The 22,520-nt window shown below is 42.6% G+C and overlaps 1 protein-coding gene across 2 annotated transcripts; it reads left to right on the forward strand.

Annotated features, from left to right (window-relative positions):
• Positions 1 to 1,006: 1,006 nt before the first annotated feature.
• Positions 1,007 to 20,247, forward strand: LOC147106962 (uncharacterized). Of its 2 annotated transcripts, none has more exons than XM_086007861.1 (3): positions 1,007 to 1,172; positions 6,125 to 7,014; positions 17,583 to 20,247. In XM_086007861.1, the coding sequence occupies exons 1-3, from the start codon at positions 1,136 to 1,138 to the stop codon at positions 17,793 to 17,795; spliced, it is 1,140 nt and encodes a 379-aa protein (XP_085863987.1). In that variant the 5' UTR covers positions 1,007 to 1,135; the 3' UTR covers positions 17,796 to 20,247. The 2 variants fall into 2 exon arrangements, with proteins under 2 accessions (XP_085863987.1, XP_085863986.1); XM_086007860.1 differs by lacking the exon at positions 1,007 to 1,172 and adding an exon at positions 1,179 to 1,777.
• The last annotated feature ends 2,273 nt before the right edge of the window (positions 20,248 to 22,520 follow it).

Here is a 22,520-nt window from a genome sequence, read left to right on the forward strand (position 1 = left end):
ACTCTCTGGTAGCGGCTTAAGGTTTAACCAGTTGAGTCCTGTGGGGTGGAGGAGAATTTTTTTTTTGTCAGACCACTCCTTTCCAAAGAACGTGCCATAGATCACATCATAGAACACAGAAACATTGATGTGCTTCTAGAACTAGTCAGTCCCACAATTTAACCAGTGAAAATCGAGTGGGCTTCTAAATGTTCGTCTGGATATTGCAGTGAATGGGAGCAAAATTATTGATATGACTCGTGACACACAACCTTATGCACGTCCTGGGTCAGGGTTTTTGTCCCATAAGGCTGTATTTTTCTCTTTGTTTGCTTCATTTGAATTGTTATTTTTCAATTTCAATTTTTATTTGTCGCATAACCAAATACAACAAGTGAAATCCAGTCAGTGAAATGCTTTTTTCTTAAGGAGCCGAGCGCACCAAGCAGCAAAGGACACTTTGCTGCCTGGTACGCACGGAGCCCACAAGGATGGCAGCCATCTTCATCAGCGCCATCACAATAGGGTCCGTTCTCGCCTCGCTCCGCCTTTCCCGCACTCCTGCCCGACAATCTTCAGCCGCTGTGGTACCGACATCCCGGGGGCTGCTTCTCCCTGGCTCTCCTTCCACCCGGTCTGACCTCCGAGCCTCCCGCGGTGTCTGACCTTCCAGGGTTAGTGGAAGTCATAGTGTTTCTATTTCAATCTGATTGTGAAATTACAATTTGAAAAATAAACTTTTTGAAGTAGTTTTGATTGGTCTGGCAAACTCATAACCAAGCACCACGGGAAATAAATCCTACTTAGGCGACTTTAATCGCGGATTAAACGTCATCCTCCACAACTGAATTTCCTCTCACAAAAGCAAAATACTGTGGATGCTGGAAATCTGAAATAAAAATAGAAAATGATGGAAATACTCAGCAGGTCAGGCAGCATCTGTGGAGAAAGAAATAGTGTTAACGTTTCAGGTTTGCCGAACCAATGAAAATCGAGTAATTGGGCGTGGGCTCCTAAATGTTCACCTGGATATTGCAATGAATGGGTGCAAAATTATTGCTAGACTCGTGACACACAACCTCATGCACGTCCTGGGTCAAGGTTTTTGTCCCATAAGGCTGTATGTTTCTTTGTTTGCTTCATTTGAATTAAGTTAATGGAAGTCATCGATCTTAATCTCTATTGTTGGACGTGTAAGTTTATATTATATGCAGCTGGGAGCAGGGACATCAGTGTTTGTGACTCATTTAATGTGACTGCATAGCCGGAGTTTCCTATGTGACGTTACGGAAACTCGACTCAGTGCCGGGAAACTACGGTGTTTGAGTAACATTTCGTCTGGTGGATGTTTAAACATGTTTCTCTAAGAGGGGAGGGACTTTCTGATTACAGCAGAACATTGCAATCTAGTTTCGCCGCCCACTATCAGCATTTCTGGTTTTGAAAACCAGTCAGTGAGGACAGAATATAGTTGGGAAGTAACAGACAGAGAAGGGGTTAAATAGGATACGACATTAACCGACTGAATGAATGAAAATCCTTCTTCTGGGTAACTATTTTTTGTGTAAGGAGAGAGCTCCAGACTACTTTCCGGTTGTTTTTTGTTTAACGATAACGTCGCTAGGCTGCTGCCCTGAGGTGTTGCCTGACATGGTTCTCGTAAAGCCCCTTTACACTGAAGATTCGACCGCCTTCATGGCCAGCGTTACCGACACACTCTCCGTGCTGTGGCACCTCGGCGTTACTCTGATGGCACAGTTCAGGGACTTCCTTGGACTGCTGATCAAGTTCCACACGGGTAAGTGAGAAACAGGCATAGGTCAGCGAATACGGTGTTCAAACATTAAAAGTGTGTGGTCCCCGTTCAAAGTCTTGGGACTAGTCCTGGGTGGTAATCCATTGTAATGTAACTTAATTTCTGTTTTCCCAAAACACGGTCGGGTGGTGAAACTTTCTGCTCAATGGGAACTGATATACGGACTGTAAGTGCTTTCCAACTTGCTCCTTGGTGTTAACTGCTGCTCGACCTCAGTGTGCAGCACACCCACTCCTGGTGAGGGGAGCACAGTGAGGTTACATCCTACGAGTGTTGTGGTCTCCCCTATGTCCACATACGACTGCAATCCCCATCACTGATGCGCTCTAATGTACCTTTTTTAATCATTTATTTGAATTTTGACGACTCGTTTCTGCCGCCCCCGGAAAGGGAACGGTTGCCTGCAGTAAGCCCCAAGCAGGCCACTTCCAGCGTGGGTCTGGGTCCACGTGGTCCGGCATTCTGTCTGGGAATCTACGTCAGCTTTGTTTAAAAAAAAATATAGAAAACCTGCGCTGAGATTCCACATGAGGGCAGACTAGCTGGCTATAGAATTGGGTATATGAAATATTACCTGTATCATACAGCATTGTCACTAGCAGTTTCTTGAGACACCTATAACCAGCAGATGAAACATAGAAGATAGGAGGAGTAGGCCATTCGGCCCTTCGAGCCTGCTCCGCCATTCAATGAGATCATGGCTGATCATCCCTGCCTTCTCCCCGTACCCCTTGATCCCTTTAGCCTCAAGAAATATATCCAACTCTTTCTTGAATATATTTAATGAACTGGTCTCCACTGCCCTCTGTGGCAGAGAATTCCACAGGTTCACCACTCTCTGGGTGAAGAAATTCCTCCTCATTTCAGTCCTAAATGGCTTACCCCTTATCCTTAGACTATGACCCCTGGTTCTGGACTCCCTGGCCATCAGAAACATCCTTCCTGCATCTAGTCTGTCCAGACCTGACAGAATTTTATAGGTTTCGATGAGATCCCCCCTCAATCTTCTAAACTCCAGTGAGTATAAGCCCAATCGACACAATCTCTCCTCATACGTCATTCCTGCCATCCCAGGTATCAGCCTGGTGAATCTTCGCTGCACTCCCTCCATGGCAAGAACGTCCTTCCTCAGGTAAGGTGACCAAAACTGCACACAATACTCAAGGTGCGGTCTCACCAAGGCCCTGTACAACTGTAGCAAGACATCCTTGTTCCTGTACTCGAACCCTCTTGCTACGAAGGCCAACATACCATTTGCCTTCTTAACCGCCTGCTGCACCTGCATGCTTACCTTCAGCGACTGGTGCACAATAACACCCAGGTCTCTTTGCACTTCCCCTTCTCTCAATCTACTGCCATTCAAATAATAATCTGCCTTCCTGTTTTTGCCACCAAAGTGGATAACCTCACATTTATCCACATTATAGTGCATTTGCCATGTTTCTGCCCAGTCACCCAACCTGTCCAAATCGTACTGGAGTTTCACGACATCCTCCTCACAGCTTACCCTCCCACCCACCAGTTTTTTTTTTCCTGGCACTCGCCTCGTAAATGTAAGTTGCATTGCTGCCTTGGTGGTGCTGGCAGCCACATGTGTGTATATATAAGTAGTTAAGTTGCTCGAAGAGACCTCCCGAGCCATCGGAAATGAAATTGCAAGTATCTAACATCAGCAGTACTGCTCATAGTGCACATCCCGTGAGTGCTGTGGAGTCCCTCAGAGTAAACAAAACCGACAGTACCGGGAATCGAGGTTAAGCACCGCACTTAACCTAAATATCTTTGTACAATTCCAGAGAGCAGTTGGATTTAGTGTGAACAAACTTACAAGCTGATGGTTTGTTCACAATTCAGTGGTCATTAACTGTAACTCCACTCGCCAATAGTGGCGATTGTGCGGTACTAAACCATATACACCAGAAGGTCACCTCGCTGACAGCTGCTCACTTTTTTTGCGGGCTTTTGAGCTGTCATCGGGCATCTGATCCAACGCGGCCCCCTTTACAGGGGATCTGTGGCGTCTGTGAGCAAGTAATGCAACAACGAGGGAAATACAGATGAGATTAACAAGAGTGAGATAAAAGAGATAGGAAAATGTTTTTAAAAAAATATTCTTTAAAATATATCCAACACTAATCTTCTGAAGGAATGAGACGCCACACTTATAAAATTAAATGTTCAGGGCCAGAGAGGTTGTTTGGGAGTAATTATCCCCTATCAGGACATTTAAAAACTCACTTGCCCCGAATGCACCAACCCTAACCTTTCCTGCCATTTTTAGTACGGAACTAATGGGCAAGTTCACGCCGTTGCATTCATTGCAATGCAAGGCTGTTGGCGAGGACTGCACCCTGTGCAGGAGCGGGGTATCTCTGACAGCAACCTCCAGATTTCCGCATTTAACTGCGCATGTGCGGACACCAGAAGTTGCTGCCCAATTTACCCCGTTATAACGGTGAGTGTTAGCCTCAGTTATTCTTAAACCAAATTCCGGCCCAATAAGTGTTGGCGATTTTAAAAACATTTTATATAACTTTTTAAAAACTTTTTCTGTCTCATTTATCTCAATCGCATCAGTATTTCCCAATCTTTATTTTTCCTCCTCCTGTATTTCAACTAAATTACCATTCTGCCCTTGTGTGAGCCTAGACAGTCAGTATTGGCAGGCTATCCAAATTGATTGAAATCAATGCAATGGTGTGAAGTTGATGTACCCCACTGGTTACCCACTAAAGACACCAGAAAAAGTTAGGGCTGGTGCATTCAGGAGTAAGTGAATTTTTAACGGTGTGCTAAGTGATAATTACTGCCAAACAACACCTCTGGCCCTGAAAATGTAATTTTACAGACGTCGCCATTCACTTCGCTGACAGCTGCCCACAAAGTTTTTGAGGTCTTTAGATTGCAGACTTGCTCTAATCATGTACAGAAATCTAATTTCTGTACATGATCTAAATCTAATTTGTATTTCCTGCTTTATACTTCCTGATCTAGAATCTGCATGTCTCAGTGAGGAATCTTCAATCTGATTGATTGAAGAGCCTCACTCTTTTTCTGCTCATGGATGCCCTGTAGAGGGAGCCACGCTGGATCAGACACCAGATTAGAGCAAGTCTGCGCTCTAAAGCTCACAAAAACTTTGTGGGCAGCTGTCGGCGAAGTGAATGGCAAGCGGCTGTAAAATTACATTTTTAGGGTCAGAGATTATTTGGCAGTAATTATCACTTAGCACACTGTTAAAAATTCACTTTCCCCTGAATGCACCACCCCTAACTTTTTCTGGTGTCTTTAGTAGGTAACTAGTGGGCAAGACTTCATGCCATTGCATCGATATCGATCAATTTGGATAGCCTGCCAATACTGACTGTCTAGGCTCGCACACATGCAGAATGGTCACTTAGTTGAAGTACAGTAGGAGGACTGGAATATATGGATGCACACCACCACAAATTGATGCCTTAAGGAAATGAGTGTGAAAATTGGAAGGGTGGTGGGGGAACTGAATGGGTGTATGCTGCAACCCCAATTGTCCCAGGCATGCAGAGAGAATACTAATAATGGCCCAGAAATTCGGGTCCCCATGCGTGAGTACGCGCTGGGTACTCGCGCATAGGCCCAACGAAAGTGCCAGTTTCATGCATGCATGCACTGCGCATGCGTGGGAAACCGGAACTTCCATTCCCCTGAAAGAAGGAGTTGGACTGGTGGATCGTGTGCGCCGGAGAGGCAGCGCGTGCGCATCGAACTTACGTTTTTTTTGCAGGTTTCTCCGGGAGGGTATGTCTCCAGCAGTTACGCTTTTTTAAAAAGCAGGCACAAGGCCTGCTTTTAACAAGGTAAGTGGTGAATTAAACCTGTGGAAAAAATGTTTTAATTTTAATTATTATTTTTAAATACTTTAAAGAAGGGTAAATTTATTTTTAGCCCTGTTAGAAAATGTAATTTTTGTCAATTTTAAATTATTTAAAATAGTTATTTCATGTAATTTAGTTATTTTTAAAATGTGATTTAAAAAAAAAAAAAAAAAAAAGAATTATTTGAAGTTTTAGTTATGTTTTGGGGCTTATAGTATTTTTAGGTTTGACAGCTCTTCCTGTTAAATTTATGAATGAAGCATTCCCTGCTACCATTGGTTCTCCATGGCCCACGTGATCCCAGGGGATGCTTCAAACTAACTAGGTAAGTGCAGGTCGGAGGCTTGCACCCGCGGGAAGCCTCCAACCTGAATTTCTGGGCATATATAAATCAACACTTAAAGTGTGCCTTATTTTTGATAAACAGAAGGTATGCCATCCTAATCAATTTGATCTTGAATTTGTTACTTTGCAGTTCTTCAGCTGTGCAGAGCAATGCATTTCAAGTTTACAGAAAGGGCACCATCAAGTAGTGGGCAGGTTGATGAAGTCAAAAAAAGTGACAAAGAATATCTGATCTACCCCTGGTTTGGAAGAGTGGGCAGTGCTATTGCTAAAAGTGATCTACATTGTGGGTCTATGCAGCAAGCAAACCTAATTAATTCACAGTTGAACTTAACCAAATGCAATTTAAACAGCAACAAAGGAACATCCAAGCCCCCGTTTACATCAGAAGATAATACTCAACTAAGTCCTGAGGGGAACTGCGGTCAACATTATCTGAACAAGAAGTCCAACCAAGATCATTTGACGGATGACAAGACCTGTATTATTACCGATCGTGAATGTGTAGCTGTCAATCACTTAAGCAGTCATTGCACAATTCCAAAAAATTCAATATGTTCAACAGAATGGAACAACAAGGAAGACTACAACTCTATTGATAGTGATGAATGGGATGACTCCGAGGAAGATTCTGATGTTCTAAACAGCAGTGATGATTCATTTAGTGACGAGAGTGATCAGGAAGAGGATGAAATGCCCTGGAAATCTTTCTTCACTGCAGACCCTTACCATCCTCTGAACTTCACAGCTTGTCTTACCAGCTCTTCTACAAAAAGAAAAGTGTCTGTGGATTTGAATGAACAGGGTTTGGGAGAACACGGTCTTGGAAGAAACATCGTGGCCAAAGTAAAATCATCATCATCATCATCACAGAAACCGACATTACCACCGAGACATTTCAGACACTTCTGCAAACCCGGCACTGGAGGAAATGTCAGATTTTATACATGGAGGAAGTCAGCAAAATGCATAAAATCTGAAGGAGAGAACAAGGAAGTGGAGAAAGCAGCTGTTAAAAAGGTATGCCCATGTCTTTCCCACCCTCTGCTATTTAGCTGCAACCATTTTCACCTTCTCTGGACTCCTCTTGTTTCTATACAAAGGCAAAACACAAACAGAAAATGCTGGAAATACTCAGCAAGTCGGGCAGCTTGATTTAACGTTTCAGGTCGGTGACCTTTCATCAGAACTGTTTTGTTTCTATATTTGTTTCATTATCACCTCATTTTGCCTTGCATCAGCATCACTTTTGTCATTTAATCACTCCTGCCTCCCACCCTATCACAAACTCTAATTTAAAAAAAAATTCTTCCCCCCCACCCCCCCTTTGTCTGGCTCTGTACTTGCTTAAAAGGTGATCATCAACATAAGAAACAGGAACAGGAGTAGGCCAGTTGGCCCCTCGAGCCTGCCCCGCCATTCAATAAGATCATGGTTGTTCCAATCTTGGCCTCAACACCACTTTCCCGCTCTCTCCCCATACCCCTTGACTCCCTTGTAGTTCAAATGTCTGTCAGTCTCCGCCTTGAATATATTCAATGACTCCGCCTCCACAGCTCTCTGGGGTGGGGAATTCCAAAGATTCACGACCCTCAGAGAAGAAATTCCTCATCTCCGTCTTAAATGGGCGACCCCTTATTCTGAAACTATACCCCCTAGTTCTAGATACCCCACTAGGGGAAACATCCTCTCCGCATCCACCCTGTCAATCCCCCTCAGAATCTTATAAGATCGCCTCTCATTCTTCTAAACTCCAATGCGTATAGGCCCAACCTTTCGTCATACGTCAACCCCTTCATCCCAGGAATCAACCTAGTGAACCTTCTCTGCACTGCCTCCAATGCAAGTATATCCTTTCTTAAATATGGAGACCAAAACTGTACGCAGTACTCGAGGTGCGGTCTCACCGGTGCCCTGTAAAGTTGCATCAAAACTTCCCTACTTTTATACTCCATACCCCTTGCAATAAAGGCCAACATTCCAAAAAGAAAAAAAGTGGCTAAAGTGAAAGTTGGTCCCTTAGAGGACGAGACCGGGAAATTAGTAGTGGGGATCATGGAGATGGCAAATACGCTGAACAAATATTTTGTATCAGTCTTTACAGTAGAGGACACTAAAAATATCCCAACACTGGACAAACAGGGGGCTATAGGGGAGGGGGAGGAGCTAAACACGATTAAAATCACTAAGGAGATGGTACTCGGTAAGATAATGGGACTTAAGGCGGATAAATCCCCCAGACCTGATGGCTTACATCCTAGGGTCTTGAGAGAAGTAGGGATTGCGGATGCATTGGTGGTAATTTTCCAAAACTCCCTGGATTCAGCAAAGGTCCCAGCAGATTGGAAAACTGCTAATGTAACGCCCTTATTTAAAAAGGGAGGTAGACAAAAGGCTGGAAACTATAGACCAGTTAGCCTAACATCTGTGGTTGGTAAAATGTTGAGTCCATTATTAAGGAAGCAGTAACAGGACATTTGGATAAGCATAATTTAATCGGACAGAGTCAGCATGGTTTTATGAAGGGGAAATCATGCTTGACAAATTTGCTCGAATTCTTTGAGGACGTAACAAACAGGGTGGATAAAGGGGAAACCAGTGGATGTGATGTATTTGGACTTCCGAAAGGCATTTGACAAGGTGCCACACAAAAGATTACTGCACATGATAAAAAAATCATGGGATTGGGGTTGATATACTGGCATGGGTGGAAGATTGGCTATCTAACAGAAAGTTGGGATAAATGGTTCATTCTCGGGTTGGCAATCAGTAACTAGTGGTGTTCCGCAGGGGTCAGTGCTGGGACCCCAACTCTTTACAATCTATATTAACGATTTGGAGGAGGGGACCAAGTGCAACGTATCCAAGTTTGCCGACAATGCAAAGATGGGAGGGAAAGCAGTGAGTGAGGAGGACATTAAAAACCTGCAAAAGGACATAAACAGGTTAAGTGAGTGGGCAGAAATTTGGCAGATGCAATATAATGTTGGAAAGTGTGAGGTTATGCACTTTGGCAGAACAAATCAAAGAGCAAGTTATTATCTAAATGGAGAGAAACTGCAAAGTGCTACAGTACAAAGGGATCTGGGGGTCCTGGTGCATGAAACACAGAAGGTTAGTATGCAGGTACAGCAGGTGATCAGGAAGGCCAATGGAATCTTGGCTTTTATTGCAAGGGGGTGGAGTATAAAAGCAGGGAAGTCTTGCTTCAGTTATACAGGGTACTGGTGAGGCCACACCTGGAATACTGCGTGCAGTTTTGGTTTCCCTATTTAAGAAAAGATATACTTGCTCTCGAGGCAGTTCAGAAAAGGTTCACTCGGTTGATTCCGGAGATGAGGGGGTTGACTTATGAGGAAAGGTTGAGTAGGTTGGGCCTCTACTCATTAGAATTCAGAAGAATGAGAGGCGATCTTATCGAAACATATAAGATTGTGAGGGGGCTTGATCGGGTAGATGCGGGGAGGATGTTTCCACTGATGGGTGAGACTAGAACTAGGGGGCATAATCTTAGAATAAGGGGCTGCCGTTTCAAAACTGAGATGAGGAGACACTTCTTCACTCAGAGGGTAGTAAATCTATGGAATTTGCTACCTCAGAGTTGTGGAAGCTGCGACATTAAATAAATTTAAAACGGAGATAGACAGTTTCCTAGCTGATAAGGGAATTAAGGGTTACGGGAAGCGGGCAGGGAAGTGGACGTGAGTCTAGGTTCGGATCAGCCATGATCCTATTGAATGGCGGAGCAGGCCCGAGGGGCCGTATGGCCTACTCCTGCTCCTACTTATGTTCTTATTAGCTTTCCTAATTACTTGCTGTACTTGCATGCTAACTTTTTGTGTTTCATGTACAAGGACCCCCCGATCCCTTTGGACCGCAGCATTTTGTAGTCTCACTCCATTTAAATAATCATTTGCTTTTTCATTCTTCCTTCCAAATACCTTCCCGTTCTAATGAAAGGCCATTGACCTGAAACATTAACAGATAACCTGCTGAATGTTTCCAGCATTTTCTGTTTTGATTTCAGATTTCCAGTATCTGCAGTATTTTGCTTTTGTCCTACAGTAAATTCTAAATCAGTCTTTTTAAAAAAAAAAAAAAAAAAAATTCTCCACCCATCCTGCTCTGAAGGTACTCACACCAGTGGCCACTCTTCATCTGTGAGGATGGAGGGGGTATTAGAGGGAGCATTATACCGAAGTCTAATTCTATTCTCGATTTGAGTTCTAAAGACTTTGTTTACTGGATAGTGATTAGCTAACTTGGCACAGACAAGATTTAACCTGGGACCTTCTTGGTCTGTTATGGTTCATGACCATACCACAATGCATTTAATCACTGAGTCATGTTGCAAATGAAAATACTAAAATAATTTTGTACCTGTCTGTATCCCTTTTCTGTATATTGTAGTTTACTCAATGTCACTTTGTTTTCCTTCTCTTGCATCTATTTGACAATAAGAAAGTTTGTATATGGCATTCTCTAAAGAGCTGGGGAGTTTCCACAGTGATTTGACCAACAGATTAACAGCTCATTTGCACCTTGCTGTTAATGGTTGCTGCACAGCCTTCATAATAAGGGACAGCTTTAATTGTGTGTGAAGTGCTTTGAGACATTTCATTGTGGTGATAAGTTGCTGCAATTCTATGGAGTGATTTTTTTGCAGTGTGTTTTTGACACTCTGCTCATGCGCGCCTGTTTAATACTGCGCATGCACACTTGATCCAATCGTGTGTATGCACTCAAATCCGGGAGGGTGAGCCCTGTCTGTTCTCTGAAAGCAGTAGTGTTAGCACTCTGAGCTCTGGAGCCTGGCTGTCACAATTAATGGATCAAATCATAATCATCAACTTTATTGTCATTGTTAGTGCACAAGTGCAGTACAACGAAATGAAGGCTTGCGGCTCCTGAGAGTGTACATTTAGATTAAGACATTTAAACATTCAACATTCATTTGGCTTGTAATACATTAACATAAACATAATAAAGTGCATTGGCAGATGTGCAGGCTTTAGAGTTTATTTGCGGAGTTCAGTAGGATGACAGCCCTGGGAAAGAAGCTGTTCCTAAATCTGGTCGTTCGGGTGCGAATGCATCTGTATCGTCTCCCAGATGGCAGGGGGGCGAACAGACTGTGGCTGGGGTGGGTAGGGTCTTTGATGATGGTCCGTGACCTCCGTAAACAGCGTTTCTGGTATATGTGCTCTATGGTCGGTAGCCGGGTGCCGGTAATGCGTTGGGCAGTTTTGACTACCTGCTGCAGGGCTTTCCGGTCATAGTAGCTACAGCTGCCATACCATACTGTGATACAGTTCATAAGAACATAAGAAATAGGAGCAGGAGTAGGCCAATCGGCCCCTCGAGCCTGCTCTGCCATTCAATAAGATCATGGCTGATCTGATCCTAACTGCCAATCTACTATCACAGAACCATCTCCTGAATCTAACAGAATTAGACACATGAAATAGGAGCAGGATCAGGCTACACGGCCCCTGGGCCCGCTCCGCTACCCACAGGGCCATGACCGATCCGAACCTAGACTCATGTCCAAATTAAACAAACAAATGTTTAAATGTACACTCTCGGGAGCCGCAAGCCTACATTTCGTTGTACTGCACTTGTGCACTAACAATGACAATAAAAGTTGATTTGATTTGATAACCCTTTATTCCCTTTACTTCTAGGAAACTGTCTATTTCTGTTTTAAATTTATGTAATGATGTAGCTTCTACAGCTTTTTGGGGCAGCATATTCCATGGACCTACCACCCTCTGAGTGAAGTAGTTCCTCCTCATCTCAGTTTTGAAAGAGCAGCCCCTTATTCTAAGACTATGCCCCCTAGTTCTAGTTTCACCCATCATCGGGAACATCCTCCCCGCATCCACCCGATCCAACCCCTTCACAATCTTACATGTTTCAATAAGATCGCCTCTCATTCTTCTGAACTCCAATGAGTAGAGTCCCAATCTACTCGACCTCTCCTCATATGTCCATCCCCTCATCCCCGGGATTAACCGAGTGAACCTTCTTTGGACTGACTCGAGAGCAAGTATGTCTTTTCTTAGGTATGGACACCAAAACTGTATGCAGTATTCCAGGTGTGGCCTCACCAATACCTTGTACAACTGAAGCAATACCTCCCTATTTTTATATTCTATCCCCCTAGCAATGAAAGCCAACATTCCATTGGCCGCCTTAATCACTTGCTGCACCTGCATACTAACCTTTTGAGTTTCGTGCACCAGGACCCCCAGATCCCTTTGTACTACAGTACTTTCCAGTTTCTTGCCATTAAGATAATAACTTGCTCTACAATTTTTCCTGCCAAAGTGCATAACCTCACACTTTCCAGTATTGTATTCCATCTGCCAAATCTCTGCCCACTTACTTAGCCTGTCTATGTCCCCTTGCAGGTTTTTTATGTCCTCCTCACTCACTACTTTCCCTCCCATCTTAGTATCATCTGCAAACTTTGATATGTTACACTCGGTCCCCTCCTCCAAATCGTTAATATAGATTGTAAAGAGTTGGGGACCCAGCACTGACCCCTGTGGAACACCACTAGTTACTGATTGCCAGTCCGAGAATGAACCATTTATCCCAACTCTCTGCCTTCTGTTAGATAGCCAATCCTCTATCCATGCCAGAATATTACCCCCAATTCCGTGATTTTTTATCTTAAGCAATAATCTTTTGTGTGGCACCTTGTCAAATGCCTTTTGGAAGTCTAAATACACTGGTTCCCCTTTATCCACCCTATAAGTTACTTCCTCAAAGAACTCCAGCAAATTTGTCAAACATGACTTCCCCTTCATAAAACCATGCTGACTTTGTCCTATTAAATTATGATTATCCAAATGTCCTGTTACTGTCTCCTTAATAATGGACTCCAATATTTTACCTACCACAGATGTTAGGCTAACCGGTCTATAGTTTCCAGCCTTCTGTCTACTGCCCTTTTTAAATAAGGGCGTTACATTAGCAGTTTTCCAGTCTGCCGGGACCTTTGCTGAGTCCAGGGAGTTTTGGAAAATTATTACCAATGCATCCACAATCCCTACCACCACTTCCCTCAAGACCCTAGGATGTAAGCCATCAGGTCCAGGTGATTTAGCTGCCTTGAGTCCCATTATTTTACCGAGTACCACTTCCTTAGTGATTTTGATCGTGTTTAGCTCCTTCCCCCCCCCCATAGCCCCCTGTTTGCCCAGTGTTGGGATATTCGTCAGGATGCTCTCTATTGTGCAGCGGTAAAAGTTAGAGGAGATCAGGGGTGACAGGTTACATCCCTTCAGCCTCCTTAGGAAAAGATCTTGATTGCTCTAGCAGGTAGCATCAAATTACACATTCCAGACAAACTGTTGGGTGTGTCTTGCCCTCCAACAAGGGGACCAATCAGAAATTTGGTGTTCCAAATAGACACAACTGCAATTTTATTATGCTATGAATGTGATGCTCAGACTATGGCCCAGAAATTCGGGTCCCAATGCGTGAGTAAGCACGGCGTACTCGCGTGTGGACCCGATGGAAGTGCCGGTTTCTTGCATGCATGGGAAACCGGCACTTCCGATCCTCTGAACGAAGGGGTTCAGAGGTCGAACGCGTGCGTGCGGTAGTCTGCGCGTGCGCGTTGAACTCTCTTTTACAGGTTTTTCCGTGCGGGTAAGTCTCTACATTTTAGAAATTTAAAAACCAGGCGTAGGGACTTCGTTTTAAAAGGTAAGTGGTCAATTAATTCAAATTAAAACATTTTTTCCACAAGTTTATTATTTTTAAATACTTTAAAGTAAGGTAAGTGTATTTTTAGCCCTTTTTTTATAAAATTATTTTTTTCAAAAATTTAAATTATTGTTTAATAGTTATTTAATGTTATTTATAGTTTATTTAAAAAGTGTGATTTTAAAAAAAAAAAAAAAAAAAAAAAAATTATTTGAAGGTTAACTATTGTTTTGGGGGCCAGAGTATTCATAAGTTTGACAAGTCTTTGTCAATCTTATGAATGGGCTTTTCCCTCCTCTGATTGGTTGCCCATGGCTCACGTGATCCCAGCGGACGCATCGCACTAACTACACCGCTGGATCACGCAAGCACAGCGCGCTGGGAGCTGGACCAGGCCACAGAGAGGAAATCCACGCCCAGGCCTCAACTGCTGGCGCGCTAGGTAAGTGTAGGTCGGGGGCCTGCACCCGCGGGAAGCCCCCGACCCGAATTTCTGAGCCAATATATTTGCTACTTATTTATTGGGGCACATTTACCTGCCTTTCAGCTCTGCAGTAAATTAGGGATTTATTTTTTTCTGGGCCAAAACAGCAAAGGGTTATCGCTCTCAAATCAAAATCACAATCACAAAGTCTAATTTTCATAACACCATAGATCATTAAATGGTATAAACTTTGCTTTTCCGAAGCTTTTGCAAATAGGATTGCATAGGATTACATAGGATATATGGCACAGAAACAGGCCATTCGGCCCAACCAGTCTATGCCAGCGTTTATGCTCCACATGAGCCTCCTCCCGTCTTTCCTCATCTAAATCTATTAGCAAAATCCTCTATTCCCTTTTCCTTCATATGCTTATCTAGCCTCCCCTTAAATACATCTATACTATTTGCTTCAACCTCTCCGTGGTAGTGAGTTCCACATTCTCGCCACTCTTTGGGTAAAGAAGTTTCTTCTGAATTGCCGATTGGATTTCTTGGTGACTATCTTATATTGATGGCCTCTAGTTATGCTCTTCCCCACAAGTGGAAACATTCTCTCTGTATCCACTCTTAAAATTTTTAATAATTTTAAAGACCTCTTTTAGGTCATCTTTTTTCAAGAGAAGAGACCCAGCCTGTTCATCCTTTCCTGATATATGTAACCTCGCATTCCTTGTAAATCTTTTCTGCCCCTCTCCAGTGCCTCTTTATTCTTTTTATAATATGGCGACCAGAACTGCACGCAGTAAGTGTGGCCTAACCAAGGTTCGATACAGGTTTAGCATAACTTCCCTACTTTTCAATTCTATCCCTCTAGAAGAAATAAACCCTAGTGCTTGGTTTGCTTTTTTTATGGCCTTGCTAACCCTGTGTCGCAACTTTGTGATTTGTGTATTTGTACTCCTAGATCCCTTTGTTCCTCTACCCACCTAGACTCGCACCCTCCAAGTGATAAGTGACCCCCCTATTCTTCCTACCAAAATGTAATATCTCTCGTTTATCTGTGTTGAACTTCATTCTGCAAGTTTGTTAATGTCCTCTTGTAACTTGTTGCAGTCCTCCTGCAGTCCAAAGATGTGCGGGTTAGGTTGATTGGCTATGATAAATTGACCCTTAGTGTTAGGGGGATTAAATACGTGGGGTTACAGGGATAGGGTGGGCTATGTGTTGGTGTAGGGGTTACGGGGATCGGGTGGGATATGTGTCGGTGCAGGCTCGATGGGCTGAAATGGCCTCTATCTGCACTGTGGGGTTTCTGTGATTCCTCAGTATTGACTATCCCCTCTTTCTCTTTTTCCCCCCCCCCCCCCCAAATTTGGTGTCATCTGCAAATTTAGAAATTGTTTTTGATTCCCAAGTCTAAATCATTAATGTAAATGTATTGTGAACAGCAGTGGTCCCAGCACTGATCCTTGTGGAACACCACTACCCACCTTGTGCTGCTGTGAATAGCTACCCTTTACTCCTACTCTGTTTTCTGTCCTGAAGCCAGCCAGCAATCCATTCTGCTACTTGTCCCCTGACTCCGCATTCTCTGACCTTGTTCATCAGTCTATTATGGGATACCTTATTGAAGGCCTTTTGAAAACCAGATAAATTACATCTACTGCATTACCATTGTCCACCCTCTCTGTTACCTCTTCAAAAAATCCAATAAGGTTGGTCAAGCATGATTTTCCCTTTTGAAATCCATGTTGACTATTCATTATTTTTTGGTTTCTAGATGTTCTATTTTCTCCCTTAGTAGGGATTCCATTATTTTTCCTACTGCCGATGTTAAGCTGACTGGTCTATAATTCCCTGGACATGTTTTATCCCCCTTCTCAAATATCGGTACTATGTTAGCTATCTGCCAGTCCTCTGGCACTATACCTTTTTCTAACGAATTAATAAATATGCGTAGTAATACCTCTGCTATCTCTTCCCTAGATTCTTTTTAAAAATGCGTGGATGCAATCCATCCGGACCAGGGGTTTCACCCTCTGAGTTTGGTTAATTTATTTAAAATATCCCCTTTTTTTAAATTTTAAATGCACTTATCTCATTACTAATCTCATCATCCAAAGTCATGTCCACCTGTTCTATCTCCCTGGTACATACTGAAGCAGAATAATTATTTAATATTTCTGCCATCTCTCTATCGTTACCTGTGGTATTGTCCTGACTATCCCTTAATGGCCCTAGTCCCATCCCAGCCTTTTTTATTAATGTGCCTATAAAATATTTTACTATTTTGTTTTATGTTCCTTGATAATTTAATTTCATAGTTCCTCTTTGCCTCCCTAATTTTTTTTTCACTTCTCTCCTAATTTTTTCGTAATCTCTCATCATGCACTCCTCTGCTGTCTGTACTTAATGTATGCCTCTTTCCTTACCCTCAATTGTTCCCTTATGGCTTTATTCATCCATGGAGTCTGATTATTGTTTAGTTTGTTCTTTCCTTTTAGTGGAATATATTTTTCCTACACTCTGTTGAACACCATTTTAAATGTTTCCCAATCTACATTGTCATTATAGGCACATATCTCTTAAGTCCACTTATTCCAGCACCCAACCCCCACCCCCATTTCTACTGATAATATAGTTGGGATTGAACTGTCTGAATTTGCATGCTGCCATTTTGAGAACAAGTACCCTGCACCAACCATTCATGTAAATTTAGTTTCAATGTCATTTTCACAATTGCGAAACCCTTTTCTTAAATCCTTCCACTAAGTCACACAAGTGACCATTCTTCACGTGAGCCTATTGTAGAGTGCTGCAGGTTATTCATCCATGGGGGTCAGCTTAGCCGAGCTCAGTCCTGTCCTTACTCAACATCCAGCAACAAGTACTTTCCAGCAGGACTTACTGGATCGTGACCAGGGCCATGGCTCCTGCTTGATTTGATTTTTTTTTTGTTTAGTCTCCCATCCTAGTATTCGGTGTTGAGGTCAATCTATAACATTGCACTAGTGCAGCATCTTTTTAATCTCCAAGTTTTGCTTTCTGTGAATTACAACGATTGGGGAAAAAAGCTACTTTTTCTACAGTGAAAATCTGGAACTCTTCCCCCCCAAGAAGCTGTTGAAGCTGGGGGGATCAACTGAAAATTTCAAAACTGAGATTGATAGATTTTTGTTACACAAGGGTATTAAAAGATACAGAACCAAGGTGGGTAGACAGTTAAGATACAGATCAGCCACTATCAAATTGAATGATGGGACAAACTCGAGGGGCTGAATGGCCTACTCCTGTTCCTATGTTCCTACGCTGTTTACGGCTGGACTACATTCTGCAAGTACCACAATGGGCAGTGCAATTGCCTCATAAGCCACTAAGAGGAGCTAGTTTGTGAAATTTACTTCATTAATGATTTTACATTTATTTTGATCATTTTCTTTTCCAGCTCGGATTTTCTCCTCTTGTTGAAGTTCACAAAATGGTAACGTGGGCCTTCGCATCACGGGAAGCTCGCAGGGGCCAGTGGGTGCAGATGGCTCACGACAGGGCCAGATTTCTGCACAGGATTCGGAACACGGAGCAGGCAATTGGTTACTGTCTACAGAGACTTCACAGGCAGAAAATATGGGACAAAAATTCACGGGCAAACCAGAATTGAGGAACATGTGCCCCAACTCCTGCTCAGTACAGGAAATACTTCATGAAAAACCGCGAGTGATGGCCAAGCACACATACTTTGCTGGTCTGCAGTTATGCACAGGATTGGTTAGGACAATTCAGTACAGTATGAGTGAGATTTGCATAGATCTCTGTATTTCCAGGTAACTTGAGATTTTTTGTGTCATACAGACCATGATATTAATCAAGTATTTGTCCAGGGCCACAATCCTCAGCAGTGTCTTTGTCAAGGGTCCACTCTTGGTCCAACACACTACACCATTGAGTCATGGAAGGTCGGTTTCTGCACTTGATTTCAAATGTCAGTTCGGGCAGGTATTTCCCTGCAAGAAGTGGCGTGGGGGGATGGGGAGGTAATGACCACTAGTTCTATAAAATTACAAGTCCTGTAGTTTAATAGAACCATTTAATTTGCTGTATGGAAGATGGGACAGTCCCACCCCTGACAACATTGCCTTACTTTCTCTCGTTGAATAGTAAGGGGCAGAAGGGATATCAGTAAGTCTTAGATCAACCTACAACAGTGAGCGGAGGAGTACAAAGGAGAAGGTCTGCCCAGCACCACAGGTCAAGTGGCCTTGGACCACATGATTAGCACAGATTCAAAATGGCAGCCTGCGTAATCTACTGAAGTTTTAAAAACAAGCAATTTATGCCATTGAGAATATTGGTGAGTGAGTCACAGTCATTGACGAGAAAAAAAGCAGAATCAACAAACTTACTAACCTCTTTAAAAACCTGTAAATGAGGCTGAAACAAATTGCTTGAGGAGGAACAAATCAGGTATCCGTGGCACTTGCTGAATCCTCACTGTTCCAGAACCACCACCCTTGTGATGTATTTGCATAACAGCTTGTGCCAATGATAGTGTACGCCCTGCCCCCGCCTCGAGTTATAGTAGTAAGTTGCTACAGCAATTCAAGCATTGCCTCTGGCAGCTGGCCTCCACACCTCTTTCCTCACTGGCCAGCCAGAGATCGTGCTTGATTTGCTGCTGCAAATTGCTGAGTGAAGGCACTTGATTCAGCGTGTGCAGGCCAGCTATCATTGGCCTCTACAGATCTTTCTCAGCCATTGAGGATGCTTCAGCAATCAGGAAATTATGCTTTTCAAATTTCTGTATGCAGGTACTTGCACAGTTGTTTCTGTTGCTGCAATGTAAATAAGGCAGTTTCCACAGCACCAGGAGTTAAAGCTAATGCAGAACTGCTTCTGGGTGAAAGTTTTGTGTCTCAAATGTAGCATTGGAATCTTTTGATCAAAATAGCCCATGGAGCGATATTAATTCTTAATCAATTCTGAGCCAGAAATAGCTTATTCTCAATGGCACTGAAAGTTTAATGATTACATTTCAAATGTGTAAATTGCAGCAAAATATTGTTGTTTTGTATAATTTAATCTAGAATTATTTTCATTTGTGTATCAAATTTTAATTGGTTTATTTTCTACTTTTGTGATCAGCAATTTTGTTGTAAATTTGCAAAGACAAATACATGTTTTGAATACACTACGCAATGTAATGTACTACTCTACTTTCATTTTTTTTTAAATTAAGGATTGCGGGCCAGGTGGTATGTTTTGCTCTGGGTACTGATGTTAACAAAAAATGGATGTGAGTTAAGTGAGGAACCGATTCTTCTGTTGTTACCACTAATATGATCTTTGCTTGCAGCCTAAGATTGTTACAACAGAGTAAGAAAAAAAAATCTGAAGAATGTTACTAACAAATCTTTGTTAAAGGGAAATGTTATGGTTTTGGGTTTTCCTGCTAGATATTTCCTTGGATTTATCATCCATGGCCACACCTGTAAGAGAACTGCACCCCTGCCCCCCCCCCCCCCTTCCCCCTTACAAATTGGAGTTAACCTTAACCAGCTCATTTATATAAGTAAAAATGTAGCAAGACCCTAGGGTTGCATGAGAACCCTTATCACTACACTCCAGATTACTGGAATATATCTCCTTGCTTTTGAGAGACACAAGCATCTGCACTCTATCACACTATGGTTCATACAATAAATTAGCAGATCAATTTATTGATAAATGAGTAGTATTCAATTCCAAATATTTACAGTAATTGCAAACTTTTCTAAACTCCTATCATCCCAACTCTCAGCATTAAACTGTGCTTTGAAACACAGCTCCTTTACTTCCTGCATGGCTATTTGTTACCTTCGATTCCTTGACTCGCTCTGTATCTCTTCTGGCCTCAGACTGACTGGTCTTTGTGCAATGTTGTTGAAAATATAGCTCTGAATTTCTTAGTAAAGGATATTAAAACTGGTTTCTTGTGGTCAGATGTTCACAGGATTTACCCACACAAAAATAGCTACCAAACAAAAGTGTACTCTAAGCAGCCCCACATGCTGTTTGTAATTAAATAGAATATCTTGACTCTTTCCTGGAAAACAAATAAACCTGGTCCAAACTGTTTGAATGATGCACAAAATAGGTTTCAATGCAAGGACAATGGCCATCTCATAGGTAGAGGAGCATTCCAATTAATGTCTATTATTCCACAGCAAGCACATCAGTTACTTCGACATGCCAGATGGTAATATATATTTTCTATAGCTTACTGAAACAATTAGAAGTGACCAGTTTTAATCCTGTATGTAGCAAGAAAGAATGTTCCACCATAGACAAAAATGCTTAATTTTTGTCATAGCTTGTGTCAAAATATGCATATGAAAATTATGTCTTTAACTTTCCTTCAGAATGGGAGTTAATCATACAAAGGAAGTGCAAGATTTTGATGCTTCAGCACAGTATTATCAGAAGTGGATTATACAGAGGACTTCGCCCCAGTGTTGGTTGTATCATATTTAAGTTGCAGTAGAACTTCACCTGGAACCCCCCAAGGAACAGATCTATTACATTACAGGATCACTGACATTGACTTTACTCAAGACCAGTGCATGAGGCTCAGGTTTAGCAAGGATACTGTGACCAAGGTGTGGGGCCTGGTGTATAAAGAAGAGTAGGCAGCCACTCATCTTCACTGTACTATTGGTGACATTACTCTCAACTCTTGTGCAATAGGATCCTTTTAGGCAACCAGAGGGGGCATTGCAGGCATTTCTATGCTTTCCATTGCTACATTAGGTAGGAAATTGTTATCTGCATGTACCTTAGCAGCAGCAAGTTTTTCAACACTCGTTCTATATCTCTTCTGGCCTTCTCAAGTTACAGGGCATCATTCATTGTACACAACAGTTGAATGGCTTATTTGAACTGAGACTTATTATTCCTTTACCTTATAAATCATATACAACCACTACAACCTTTTCTATTCCTTTCTTTTCCTATCTATTGTGCAGAATGCACAATGTGAGAAATGTACTGGGTGGTGTATGAGTAGCAGAGATCTCCAACTTAAGGGATATATTGAGGGATTTAAGTAATGGCTACCCTGTAGTATGAGCATGAGTGTTGGAACGCCCTCAATGCAATGTGAACAACTTGAATTTAAATAGTGCATTTAACATAATAAAATGCCCCAAGGCGCTTCACAGGAGCATTATCAAACAATATGTGATAGGTGACCAAAAGCTTGGTCAAAGAGGTAGGTTTTAAGGAGCGTCTTAAAGGAAGAGAGAGAACATAAGAAATAGGAGCAGGAGTAGGCCAATTGGCCCCTCGAGCCTGCACCACCATTCAATAAGATCATGGCTGATCTGATCCTAACCTCAAATCTTCTATCACTCTCCATCCCACCCGAACCCATGTGATCTCCTGGGAGAGGCGAAAAAACAGATAAAAAACCCAATGGCCAATTTGGGAGAAAAAATCTGGGAAATTCCTCTCCGACCCATCTAGGCAATCGAAACTCTTGCAGGAGATCACTCTGTCCCTATATTTTCTACAGTACTTACCTTCTGTAAAGGCGATCTCCACCCCAGCCAGGAACAGGAATAAAACCATCTCCTGAAATGTAACACAGAATTAGAACACGAAGTAGGAGCAGAACCAGGCTACACGGCCCCTGGGCCCGCTCCACTACCCACAGGGCCATGACCATTCTGAACCTAGACTCATGTCCAATTTCCTGCCCGCTCCCCGTAACCCTTTACTTCTAAGAAACTATCCCTGTTTTAAATTTATTTAATGATGTAGCTTCCACAGCTTTCTGGGGCAGCAAATTCCACAAACCTACCACCCTCTGAGTGAAGAAGTTTCTCCTCACCTCAGTTTTGAAAGAGCAGCCCCTTATTCTAAGATTATGCCCCCTAGTTCTAGTTTCACCCATCATTGGGAACATCCTCACCGCATCCACCCGATCAAGCCCCTTCACAATCTTACATGTTTCAATAAGATTGCTTCTCATTCTTCTGAACTCCAATGAGTAGAGTCCCAATGTACTCAACCTCTCCTCATATGACCACCCCCTCATCCCCGGGATTAACCGAGTGAACCTTCTTTGTACTGACTCGAGAGCAAGTATGTCTTTTCTTAAGTATGGACACCAAAACTGTATGCAGTATTCCAGGTGCGGTCTCACCAATACCTTGTATAACTGCAGCAATACCTCCCTGTTTTTATATTCTATCCCCCTAGCAATAAAAGCCAACATTCCATTGGCCTTCTTGATCACTTGCTGCACCTGCATACTAACCTTTTGAGTTTCGTGCACCAGGACCCCCAGATCCCTTTGTACTACAGTACTTTCCAGTTTCTTGCCGTTAAGATAATAACTTGCTCTATG

Source organism: Somniosus microcephalus, chromosome 15 (genome assembly GCF_052327205.1).
Source record: "Somniosus microcephalus isolate GS21.2 chromosome 15, FLI_Smic_1.0, whole genome shotgun sequence".
Classification (NCBI taxonomy): Eukaryota; Metazoa; Chordata; class Chondrichthyes; order Squaliformes; family Somniosidae; genus Somniosus; species Somniosus microcephalus.